Source organism: Lynx rufus, unplaced genomic scaffold, assembly GCF_022079265.1.
Source record: "Lynx rufus isolate CCGP_SWC_20201006 ecotype Redwood Valley unplaced genomic scaffold, mLynRuf1.p SCAF_22, whole genome shotgun sequence".
NCBI lineage: Eukaryota > Metazoa > Chordata > Mammalia > Carnivora > Felidae > Lynx > Lynx rufus.
The window spans coordinates 10,525,650-10,539,200 of NW_025814837.1; the positions used below are offsets into that span (position 1 = coordinate 10,525,650).

A 13,551-nucleotide genomic window follows, 5' to 3' on the forward strand; every position below is an offset into this window, starting at 1 on the left:
GTGCTGACAGCTTGGACCCTGGAGACTGCTTCAGATTCTGTGTGTCCCTCTCTCTCTGCCCCTCCTGTCTCACGCTCTGTCTCTCTCTGTCAAAAATAAATAAACATTAAAAAATTAAAAAAAAATAATAAGAGTAGGCCATCCTGGGTTTGAATCTTAATCCTGCTACTCACTTAAGCTCTAACATAAAAATAAGAAATTCTTTTTGCTTTAGTGTCCTCATGTATGACGTGGATATCAGTCATACCGCGTGGTGTGGTTTTAAGAATTCAATAGGCTAATATATTCTGAGTAATTGGTATAGTAAACATCATATAAAATGGCTGACTATGAAATAATTTTATAATGCCTATTTTGTTTCAGATGTTTTTTTATTATGTTTAATTTGACCACTTAATATTCTTTGAATATGCTGTTTTTAGTTTTTATGCCTTTGGAATCTCTGTCAGATGATATTCTATTTGGCCTAGCACAGATCCCACCATCTTCAAGGAGCCTTCCTTAATTCCCCTTATTGAAATTAATTATTCTTTTCTTACTTCAACAGAAATTAGTACCTCTGGTAAAAGAGGAACAATAATGATAATTTTACTGAATTTAAATCCAGTGGGAAAAGAGGATATTTAATTCTGTAATGCATACAATGTTTAGAGCAATTTCTGGAATTTATTCAGTTGACTTGTTGACTAAACTAACGTTTATAGTGAGCATCTACTAAGAAAATAATGATTTTACTGAGAAATTTTACCATTGGTGAGTAAATGAATTATTCTGAATTTCATTTTACAAATGAATCCATGCTCCTGTATTATATACATCATGATAGAGATGATAATCACCTAGTAACACGATGGGAAAAAGATTTTCTGGATGTATGTTTGCATGTAGAACACTACATGCACCAAAGAGAAAATGAAATGTTTCTTTCCTTATCACATATTTTTTATTGAAGAAATATATAAAACACTATTACATTCAGGAATACATTGCAATCAGAAATATCTAATCCAAAAGAGGAAATTTTTTTAAATAATTTTTTTTTTTTGGAAACAAGGTTATAAATACTCTGTCTTCGTAATGTCTTCCTCTCCCTTCACCTAACAAGACTTTTCTGAGAGAACCCATTTATGCATTTGAATGCTTTCCCTACAGGTAATTGCATAGGGTAAGAGATATGACTGAAATTATACATTATTATATTTATTCATTAAATCTCATTTCTTGGGCTTCTGGGTTCATTTTCAAACCTTAAAATAAATGCTATATCAGCTTTATCTCCTAGATAAATCAGTATCCTAGCTCTTCAGCAGTGAAGGGGAAATCTTGCTTTCCACTTTCTGTTTTGTTTGATATTTTAAAAATATACCAATTTCAGAGATTTAAGTCATATATGAGTGATACTGACCGTCTTGGAATGATGGAGTTCTCCTCACTGATAATGTTAAAAGAGAAAATGAAATGGTTCTGGTCTTGTTTCCATGAATAGTATAAGGGAAAACATCCACCAGATGTACATTTTCTCTTTTGGAAGCACCCTTAAATCTTTGTGTATTGATGGAAGGAAAAGTTCACAAAGAAATTTTCTTACCCGTCTCACAAGAGATTTCAGTGAAATTCTTATGCTTAGTACTATTTTCTTAATTTCTCAGTCTTAAAGTATTTTCAGTTTTAATACTGTTAGCACCTTACATTTAATTATTCACTAGTTTTTTTCATAATTTAAAAAATTATTGTCCCAATAACATGCACAATTCAAAAGCAGAATATCCACATCAGGATATGCCACAGGACTGAGTGCATGCGAGATGTTACGTGGCTGGGACTATTAAAATGACCACGGTACTGATGCTCCTTGGCTACCCTATGGATTCGTCAAATTATAGAGTTATGAAATGTAGCAGAATCTTGGTTGTGAATAACTACGGTAAAGAATGACTATAACAACTGGTAACACACGTGATTTGGAAAAGATGAGAAAACATGTAAATAACCTTCTGGCATTATACCGTTCTAGCCATTCAGCATTTAAACTTCACAAAACCCATTTTTTTTTTTTGAGAGATAGTTTTTCTTCCAAGTAGGAAATAGCAAAGACCCTGCAACAGGCCAAACTAGATCCTGTCCGTGTCTGATGAAGTTATAACATTGAAACACTGGCCAGAATGCCCAAGCAATGGCTTCAAGGTTTTGTACCACAACTAGCAGGTTGTGGTCATTTTACCTCTCTAGTTCTAGATTCCTCTTCTGTCAAATAAGAGAATTGGGCAAGAGGTTATGTGTGATGCTCCAAATTCTACAGTAGTTTTAGTTATAAAGGAACAAATCAAGAAGCAATGCGGTTATTTCCTTCCAAAAGGAATAAGCCCTGACAATAAGTTTATTTCATTTACATTGTCTTACTGGTCATATTATAGTTACCACTATACAGTTTACATATTTTACAGAATTAAATAAAACTATCTTGCTAGAACCTCTCTTTCACAAGCCCACTTTATACCTACAAGGAGTAGCAATCTGTGCAAGTGTTTCCATTTCATTCATTCAGCAGAAGCAGCAATGTTAAACAGAGAAACACAACTTGGTAGTGGACTTAAATATTTTGTTACTTATTCTTGGTAGGAACCCAAAGCTGTATCCCCAGGGTTTTAAGTCTAGAAATGAGTTAGAAGTTCTGTGAAGTGAGAAATCATGTTTGTCTTCTTCCCCTATATATTCACGGAGACAAGACCAACAACACTCCACACATAATAGCTTCTAAGTAAATATTGTTGAATACGTGCATGACTACAGAGGTGCTTTGGAGACTATCTGATTGCCAAATGAAAGCTCTATGACTCAGGTCACTGAAACCGAGTAAACCATATTTCATATGTTTTTTTGACATAATTAGCAAGAATAGAGAAAACATTCCCCTTAAGAAGGAAATACTCTAATACTTTCCCTAAGAACTGTTTATACTCCATCATTGTCGTAATTCTTTTGACTATCATAAATTATTTTACAGTTACTGATATAAATCAATAAAGTGCGATACACATTCATCCATATTGATTTATGTATATATGCATATCTATCTATCTATCTATATACAATTCTTTTCGGTGAACCATTTTCAGTGGTGCATTCAGCTGGCAAACACTTTCCCTGTATTATATTAACCATGCCCTAAATATTGCATATCTTGAGAAACCGAACAAATGACTTCAGATGTCTAATGATAGATGTTCTATTTTCCTCTTAAATCTTCTTTCAGAAATGTATACTTCATTCACTTTTTCAATTAAACATTTTTAATAGAAATATTTCTCTAAAGGTATTTCCTGGCAAATGCAGGCAAGATTTCTTTTGCAACCTCCAAGAACAAGAGCATCCTGGTTTACATGACCAGTCCTATGGGCTGAAGACCTCTAAGATTCACCTTATGAGTTATGTGCTATTTATTAGACGGTATCGAAGGATATAAAACATTTTCTTTAAGTTTTTTGGCACATTATTTAAAACCAGAAAGAATTACAAAAGGCTTATCTAAAGTGCTTAGCCATATTCTCCCCCCGCCCCAAAGATATATTCAAAGAGTGGCATTGATCTTAGAATGTTCAAATATTTGTCGGCTGCTAAAATGTTAAATATAGTACATTATACATCTTTGATGGATATGTTGGTGATCACTAGGTGCAAGGTGTCCATATAGAATACTGACCAAAAGCACTTACTGTTGGGAGTAATGTATGTTACTATATCGTGTTACTCTGTGTCGAGATGTCATTGGAGATGTGGAGCCAGTGGTTTGACTTACGTGAATGTTGGGACTCATCATTTGTGTCACTTGAATTTCTGGCCCTACCAAAATACTGCCACTCATTACAGGCCCCATACAGCCATCAGTCATGCTACCGTTGCTCGTGTCAGGCATACCCGGACTAGACAGCACTCTCTCGGCATAGATTACATTGTGCGTGTTGGCTAACTCAGCAGGTATGCAGATATTCCCTTGAACATCATAGACAGGTGCCATTACTGTTTCGGTCACTACAACATTGGGTGCAAGCTGAGGATCGAAAACAATTGTTGTGGGTTGCACACATGGGTCAGCTGTTGTATAAGTCTCTGTCACTACGATATCCCCGTGGATCATGGGTTCCGGTATTGCCATTTCTGCCTGGAATTCAGCTTCTGAGAGGGTCATTCCTGAAGATTCATTAACAAAATAATTAGGCCCCAGCAAAGGCAGGTCAGTACTGATAGGTATACAGGCCTGCTGTGAAGGAAATGGTTCAATTTCTGTGTCTAAGCAGATTTCAGCCAGAGTCCTAAATTTTGGGTCTAAAGTTTCCATGTAGCTTTCATCTAAATCATCCACAATCCAACTGCAACAACCAATGGAGCCAACAGGAGACCCTACTCCCTCGTGGTCATAAATGAGCAAGCAGTCATTTGCAGGCCGACATTCATCTTCATCTGCATAAGCATACGCTTTCTAAAATTAGAGGGAAAACAGGAAGTTAAAAGTTACTTTTCCTTTAAAATAACCAAAGAATAACAACAATGCTTTAGAGATGTCTGATCTGAGAAGATTATAATGGAATGAACTGAAAAAAACACTGACGATTTTTCGCTGTATTTCTAAATAATTGGAATTTTTAAAGGAGATCAGAGGGCACTAATGGTGTATAGAATCTGAATCAATGTGAACTGCTCTTATTTGAAAGCTAACAAATAATAGTTTCTGCATTTTATTCAGATTTTGGCAATCTGAATTTGTCAGACAATGTTTTAACTTTTTGGATTTATAGTCTTTTGTTTCTGAGGGGTCTAGAAATAACAAAATATATTTAGTTATGTTCAACATGTTATTTCTTTAAGGAGAGAGATATTTGATCAACTTGGAATAAAAGCATGTATAAAGATGTCAGTATCTTTAAGCTTCAGAGACTTATGTCCAAATGTTCAGTGGTTTTACATGACCGAAGCAAAGAGAGCCAAGATGTCTTTGGAGTTAGGTTAACAGGAAGAAGGCACTAAAAGGTTATCTAGTGTGATTTTCAAATTATTTTTAATGGTGGACCCTTTGAATGTAATGCTAGGTAGGAGCCCTGTATATAGAACTAATGAAAGGGAACTTCTCTGTGGGAAGACGATGAGGTGGCTGCTCTCCTCCAGCTGCTATGGCTCTTGTTGGGTTCCGTGAAATCCTACGGGGCCTGACATAATCTTATCCCCTCTCTGTTTCATAAATAAGGTAACTGAAAGCCCAGAGAGAGTGAATGGCATGCTCCAGACTCAAATAATCATAGAATGCTACCTCAAATCCAACTATCCTTTTTACCCTACTTCGTGCTGCTTACCCTCTGGTCTATGCGAGACTCTAAATTCTACCATTAGAAATGGATGGTTTTAAGTCTTGAAAGCAATTATTCATGAGTTTGGCATTACCATAAACATGCCGCTTAATATTTTCAAGTGACACCTCGGTAAAAGGATAATCCCCCTTGCCGGGGCACAAGTTGGCTGTGGGGGTGGAGGGTGGTGGTGTAAAACATGGCAGAAAAGAAACACTGTACGTTCTGCAGAGGTTTTATCTTGTAGGGGGAGAGGCTGCATCTCACCACCTCTGAAACCTAGTGCCATTTTTTTAAAGTTTTTTGTTTGTTTGTTTTTGGATTTTTTGTTTGTTTGTTTGTTTTGAGAGAGAGAGAGTGGGAGAGGGGCAGAGAGAGGGAAAGAATCCTAAGTAGACTCCTGCATTGTTAGTGCAGAGCGCGATGTGGGGCTCGAACTTACAAACCCTGAGATTTAATGTATCAGGCACCAACTGTAATCAAAGGAAAAATTTTGAAAAATCAAAGGACATTAATGGTAAGGCTCTTTTAATGTTAGTGTGAATTTTATGAATGATTCATTAAATATAATTTCTATGACATTTCTATGACACATAATTTGTGCCCATTTGTTGGATGTACTTAGTGATATCTATCACTCATCTAAATAATCAATACTGTTCATGTGATGGTATTTGTAATCACCAATTTTAAGGAATAGCTTACATTTACAACAACATCCTTAACATTTTTTGTTGTTGTTGTTAATAGCAGGTAATAACTCATGTATTACCATATACGGAATAAAACAGGCTAGTTGAAATATGAGATGAAATGGATTGCTATTAAATGAAATAAACATACTAACTAGGGATTCACAGGGGATTTATTTACCCTTTGTGCCACCCTGTCAGGCCAACCCAATGCCTATGGAGCTTTCTTCTTTGGGATGCTCAGACCCATGATCCCTTCTCTTAGTGAGGGACACGTATCCCTTGGGGATGGGGCACTGGATAGAGAATAGGAGACCAGGGTTCTAGGCCCTGATATATCACCAAGTCATGGTGATACTCTGTTTCTGAGTTATCATTCTCTTCCTTTCCCAGTCCTGGTTTTTAATTTATTTTTTTTCTTCTTTCATTGGAGGTAACTGCAGGGTAGGAAGGACACCATAAAGAGAGGACATGCATACATTTTTTTTTTTTCTTGATCAGGATCTTCCTGTTTTGCTGCTGCTATGGGAAACAAAGTGGTAAAAGCAAGAGACAGAAGACAGAAAAATGGGAAAAAATGAAGTAGGGAATAATGAGAGATGCTAGCCTTTTCCACGATAGTAAGATGGATGTATGTCAATTGAATATGAAATGCTTTGGCAAATTGGCTTTCTGTATTCTAAGGAGAAATGAAATACTTTTTATTCAGGATTGGAATAGAGTTGAGAATAACTGAATATATTTCAGAAGAACCTATTGCCATCATTGTTATCATTCAGTCTCAAGACTATTTTGTATAACCGTGTGCAGGGGGATTACCTCAGAGAAATAACTGTCCAGGAAAGCCATGTTCAGGCCCGTGTCTGCATATTCCCACTGGGTTCCTATTGTGGAACTCCTCCTCCATCGAGCTCCTGCTGAACCTCCGGCCGCCACGCCAGCGGCCGTCACAAGGCCTGTGTTCAGTTCCACTCCTGACACACCCCCTTCAACCGTTCCTCCGCCCGCGTAGGTGTTAGTGTAGATTTCTGAAAGGACAGAGCATTCGTGGAACAGTGCTTGAGTGGTCCGCACTGTTCATCCACGTCAAACCCTGCTAGCCACTGTCTGCTATGTTGCACCACCACACATGTGAGTAGGTCCTGGAAAGCAAGGCCAGGAGCTATTTGAAATCTGCCCAGTCTTAGTTCCCTCATAAAATATAAGTCAGTAAATGGTACAGAGGGAGCCAGCTTTTGGAATTGGCCTCTGATTTGCACAAAAATATCCCCTAGACTCACAGGTATGGAGCCAGCCAAGGGGAGCAGGGCCTCTGCCTGTCTGCATCAGTCCTTCTGTCACTGCCTCTGGCAAGCTCCCTGGCCTGTGTGAGAGGGCTTGCACCCCGCTCAGGACCGCTCCACAGCAAGGCCAGCAGAAACTGAAACAGTCCTCACTCACCCCGGTGCTGGAGGGAGAACTGGCTTTCACAGGAATGTTCAGCCACCTTAGACTCTGCGTCAGAGTCTGGTTTGGGATACTGAGGAACCACTGCTGAGAAATCTCATGTTTGTCGACCTCTCTACTTCGTTCATTCATTGCCCACTAGTTGAGTATTTTACAGTATTCCTAGGTGTACATGGAACTGGTAAATTAGGAGAATGTAAGTCTGGTGAGGCAAATGCATGGATTGCATTGGCAGATATACTGTTTTTTTAAAGGTACTTATACATGAAATTAATCAGGTTAAATAATTTTGCAAACTTTAACAAGAAACAGATTTTGGTGTCCACTGACCAGAAGAATCTATACGATCCTGGGTATTAGAGGCTGTCATTGGTACACATATATTTGACACATCCTGAAAAGAAAGAGAAACATTTTTAAAATAAATGCTTTATGTTAAACACATAACAAATGACATAGTTTTCTTTCTGTGTGTCGTACAATTATCAAGACATGCTCGCTTGCACTGAAACCCCACCCCGCTCTGGACCATGGCCATTCACTCACCCTGTCCTCCGGGCGGGCCCCTTCTATTCCCCAGGCCTGCATCACTCCATCTCCCCCCTCTGGCACGGGAGCAAACCTCGTCCCCAGGCCTTCGGGCTGTCTTCGTTTGCAGCAACACATGAGGAGCAGGAGGGGCGCCACTGCCCAAGAAAGTGGATAGAGACTTAACACATTGTTGCTCAATTTAGGAAGTCACTGAATATATCATTTTTTGAAACATGTGGAATTATATTTAGAACCAAAGGGATGAATACAAATATAAGAAAGCATCAGTTCCCCCTGAAGAGTTGAATATATAGATCCATGTTTATGAATACAAAACCACCAAATCACATAGACTTTTAGAGCTGGACTGAAGGGAATTTGGGATTATGTAATCGGAGTTCTCTACTGATAGATTAGAAAAATTAGGCCCTTTATACCCTCTATTCCAAGACTCCTAACTGGCTGCTGGCAGATCCAGGATTCTGATTCCTAGTCCCCCATGTGCATGCATGTGCATTTATATGTGCATATGCGTGCACATATAGTCATCTGTATATGTATATGTATTTGCAAGCCTGTGTACACATATGAATAAATATGTACTTATCTCCAAGAGCATGTGTATAAGTGCAGGTGCCTATATATATATATATATGGACTATCTCTGTGGATATGTGTGTGTATGTATATATATATATATATACACACACACATATTTGCAAATCCATATAAAAACTGATATATACAAATCTGTGTAACCAAACATCATATATACACTATAAGTTAAATACATAATCAGTATATGTAATCAAAAGGATTGAATACAGGTTTCAGTTATAGACCTAGACATAGGACTCTTCCTCCACCCTTATACCAACCACATATCACCCTTAAAACCAACCACATATCACCCACCAAATTTAATTGAGTAACTGTTTACATTTATTTTAAGATCTTGTATACAAAATATAATGGAGACTTTACTTCAGTTCTACACTTTAATCCAGAAATTTACACATTTCTTAAGTTTTCTAAGATTCTAGAATACACTCAGTTTAGTTCTTTGGGTCCCCTCTAGTTGTTTTTTATACTTTTCAAATGCCCTAGTATAACATGCATTCCACTGAGTTAATTACAGGTGTGGAAGAAAAATGTCAAAGCTGCTAAGTCAGCGCTTTTTACTGATTTCCCTGAAACAGTTAATCTCACTCAGAGCAAACAGCAAAAGTCTTAAATGAAGGCCCTTTGAGAATATAAGTTTTGGGCAAGGACCTCTCCTCTCACTATCACACTGCACGACCCTCCCCCCCCCCCCCAAAACACAGCCTGGGCTTCTTCACTGAGAACCGATGACTTTGTCCAAAAAGGTCTTCCCCTCCTATTCTACAATCAACTTAACAACTCTTGTACTTTCTTGGCCTGATCAAGGAACAATCGTGAAATTTTGAGTGCTAGTCCACTGGGAATGTGGCTAATTCTGGGTGTTTATCCCTTAACTACACATTAGCTTCATTAGAGGGCTTAAACATACCACAACTTGGGTCTCATTTTGAGTATTCCTGCTTGAACATGATTAATTAAAAGACCTCCAATGATTCTAATGTGCAGCTAGGATTGAGAACCTCTAGCTTAATTTTTTTTAATGTTTATTTATTTTTGAGAGAGAGAGAGAGCGAGAGCGAGAGCGAGAGAGCATGAGCAGGGAGGGGCAGAGAGAAGGAGACTTAGAATCTGAAGCAGGCTCCAGGCTCTGAGCTGTCAGCACAGAGCCCGATGTGGGGCTCGAACTCACAAACTGCGACATCATGCTCTGATGTCAGATGCTTAATTGACTAAGCCACCCAGGCACCCTGAGACCTGCTGGCTTAAAGGCAAACTGATACCTCGACTCATCTGCTCTTGTCACGTTTTTGGGAAAATATCTCCAATATCATTATGATAATCACTCATGATCTTGGTATTATCTTACAAATTCATATTATTTTAAGAAATAAAGTTTGCCCAAAAGTCATTTGTTATTTTTTCATTCCTCAGAATGATAATGTTTTAGTTTGTACTTACCTATTGAAACATGCTAATGTTTTAGTTTGAAGGATTTAGTCAAATTGGATGTTAGAATCCAATTTTTGATTTCCACAAAATGTAAAGTATTGGGGCGGGGAACTAAAATGTGTTACTCCTCTGAGCGTCTACATGTTTTAAAACATGGTAGGGAGAGGAGGACACTTTTTGAAATGTTTACATAGGGACTTAAACATCCCTGTGACCATGGTCCTACTTGCAGATACTCTTATCAAGAATCCAGAGGCTAATTCTCTCTTCTAGGCTCTTCTCCCTGCTTCCTGTTATACCAGAATGAACAGGTCACCTGATCTCACACAGCCTCACTGATTTTTCATTGCCTGTGGACTGAAGCCCAGAATGTTTGGCTTATCATGAACGTTCCTGCAGACGGCTCCCAGCCTACCTTTTAGCCTGTCAACTTCCTGAGTGTTCTATGCCCTACCATCCCTCTCCCTGTTTATGATTGGGTTATTCCTTTCAGATTTCCCCAGATACCATCCTCCTTCTAAGAAAACCTTTAGCTTTTAGGGCCTGGCTTGAAGCCACCTTCTCCATAAAGACTCCCAACCTTCCCACTTGGACTTGATTGCTTCTACCTCTCTTAATGCACTTTGCTGAATTTTTCATTTTAGGATTGACTCTATGTTTTGCTATATTATATTTAGGAATTTGCTTGTGTTTTTCATCTTTATGACCCTCACTGCCTCTAACTGTAACTATTGAACAAGCACATGCCCTTATTAGCCCCATTGTTTACTTCCAAATTCCCACAAGAATTCCTATAGATACCAAAAAGGAATGGCCAAATGAACCTAGGCATCCCAGTGAGCCTGGTTACATTCTTATTTTGAAGAAGTGCTGAAAAGGGAGATTCAATCCAGTACTTACAAAGCAGTAGTAAGAGTCCCAGGGCAATCATGCCAATCCCTGTTGGTCCAAGACCAACATTTGAACCCTCAATTTGGTCTTCAGTGATGGTCCCATCTATATCACTGGCAACCGAGCTGCCATCCCCTGTGTTGATGCCTGTGGTACTAGAGTACAAACATATGTGGTTGTAGTCACAATCACAGGCCTCTAACTCCACAATCTGTGGCGATTCACATGCTCTGTTAAAGCTGTCCTTCACGATGATTGGGATTTGGTAAACTGTGGCGTATAATAGCTGCTCAGCCGTCAGGATTGCAGAAGTAGCTGAAAAGAAAGAGAGGAAAAAGAAAACAAATTGGAATTCCTTGGAATAACGCTTCCTAATACCCAAGACTAACCCAGGGCCTGAGTTTTTCATACTCTCTTAGTCATATGGCATCCTATACTTAATTTTTAAACATTTATAATGAATTGTTCAATACTTTTTGCTGCTTAATTATTTCTTTTTTTTTCTTTAAGTTTATTTTGAGAGAGAGAGAGGGAAAAGCAGAGAGGGAGGGATAGAGAGAATTCCAAGCAGGCTCCACACTGTCAGCAGAGAACCAGGCACGGGGGCTCAACGCTACGACCGTGAGATCATGACCCGAGCCAAAGTCAAGAGTTGGACACTTAACTGACTGAGCCACCCAGGCATCCCTGAATTGTTATTTCTATGAAGCAGGCTGGGATCCTGTTGCTTATTTCCAAAACAACAATATTTGTCATATTATGTGTACTCAATAAATATTTGTCCAGTGAATGAAGAATATTGAGTTGAAAGGAAATATTGGAAGTTTTCTATTTAGGATTACAGTTTGCAAATACCCTCCTGAAGACTATTATTTATCTCTTATTCAAAATCGCTATCCTATCATTTAAATTTAAATTATTCCAATAACTATTTTCCTAATTCTTTGTTACCATTGCCTATCAATTTGTATAGAAACTATTGTTTAAAACATAGGTTGAAATTTATTTATCAACCCAAGGAGGGCTTAGAGATGATTAAGTGTACACCTAAATCATGAATATTAATTGATTAATCCATAACATGCAATAATTATAGGTATTATTATTTATTAATTTCATTTAGCTATATGATAAGCCAGCTATGTCTACCAAAATATAGCCTATGCACAAAGAGTTGAATGAGGTGATGCCATAGCACATTAAGTGAAAGTTTATTCCTTTCTTTAACACCAACATTGAAACAGGACTCTAGGAATATTCTCTCCAATGTGATTATATTTTTTACTGGCAAATCTATTATATAATTTGAATACCTTTACAAACATCCACATAGAACCTTTTTTTTCTTATATTTTTACTCATAATATCTAGGATCTTAATGAGGAAAAAGTGGTTAGTACTTGTTATTTACCAATGGGATATTGGACTTCATAGGAAGGGTGAATTCAAAGTTGTCTTGATTTTTGTTTCTTTTTTTTTTAAAACTTTATTTTTTATTTTGTAAAATTTACATCCAAATTAGTTAGCATATAGTGGAGCATTGATTTTAGGAGTAGATTCCTTAGTGCCCCTTACCCATTTAGCCCATCCCCCCTCCCGCCATGCTCCAGCAACCCTCAGTTTGTTCTCCATATTTATGAGTCTCTTCTGTTTTGTCCCCCTCCCTGTTTTTATATTATTTTTGTTTCCCTTCCCTTATGCTCATCTGTTTTATCTCTTAAAGTCCTCATATGAATGAAGTCATATGATTACTGTCTTTCTCTGACAATTTCACTTAGCATAATACCCTCCAGTTCCATCCACATAGTTGCAAATGGCAAGATTTCATTCTTTTTGATTGCCCAGTAATACTCCATTGTATATATATATACCACATCTTCTTTATCCATTCATCCATCGATGGACATTTGGGCTCTTTCCCTACTTTGGCTATTGTTGATAGTGCTGCCATAAACATGGGGGTGCATATGTCCCTTCGAAACAGCACACCTGTATCCCTTGGATAAATGCCTAGTAGTGCAGTTGCTGGGTCATAGGGTAGTTCTATTTTTAGTTTTTTTTGAGGAACCTCCATACCGCTTTCCAGAGTGGCTGCACCAGCTTGCATTCCCACCAACAATGCAAAAGAGATCCTCTTTCTCCACATCCTCACCAAAAGTTGTCTTGATTTTTAATGGGGTTACTTTAATGTGCTTAACTTTTTAAAATATTGAAATGATTTTGTGTAAAAGAGCCAAAAGGTTTTATTATGAAAACAAGTTGCCTAATTTCCTCTTTTGACTAAGTGCTTAATGGTGGTCTGTTTTCTGGCATCATCTTAGGGTTTCTCCATTCTACGAATGGAAAAGCTTAGTGGCCTCGGGAGATGTGAAGTGTTTCCTCTCTGAGGACTGACCCTCTAAAAATCTTTAACTGTTGCCTCAAATGAATATAAGATTAGGGAGCTATTGTAGCCCAAATGAGGTCCTCTTAATGGCATTTCATTTCTATGTATATTTAACATCTCAGGGAAATAGAACCTAAGGTATGTAAAACGTTATCTTCTCTGAAATTTACTTTCATTTTAAAAATCAATTTCAGGCATTTATTTTTACATAGCA

General features: G+C 37.8%; 1 protein-coding gene across 1 annotated transcript in view; it reads right to left on the reverse strand.

Moving 5' to 3' along the window:
* Positions 1-3,709: 3,709 nt before the first annotated feature.
* The window catches only part of DSG4 (desmoglein 4), a 43,995-nt gene continuing 34,153 nt past the window's right edge, over positions 3,710-13,551 (reverse strand). The window contains 5 exon segments of the mRNA XM_047086876.1: positions 3,710-4,477; positions 6,851-7,059; positions 7,808-7,871; positions 8,024-8,163; positions 10,961-11,266. Coding sequence (XP_046942832.1) covers positions 3,710-4,477; positions 6,851-7,059; positions 7,808-7,871; positions 8,024-8,163; positions 10,961-11,266 — 1,487 coding nt within the window.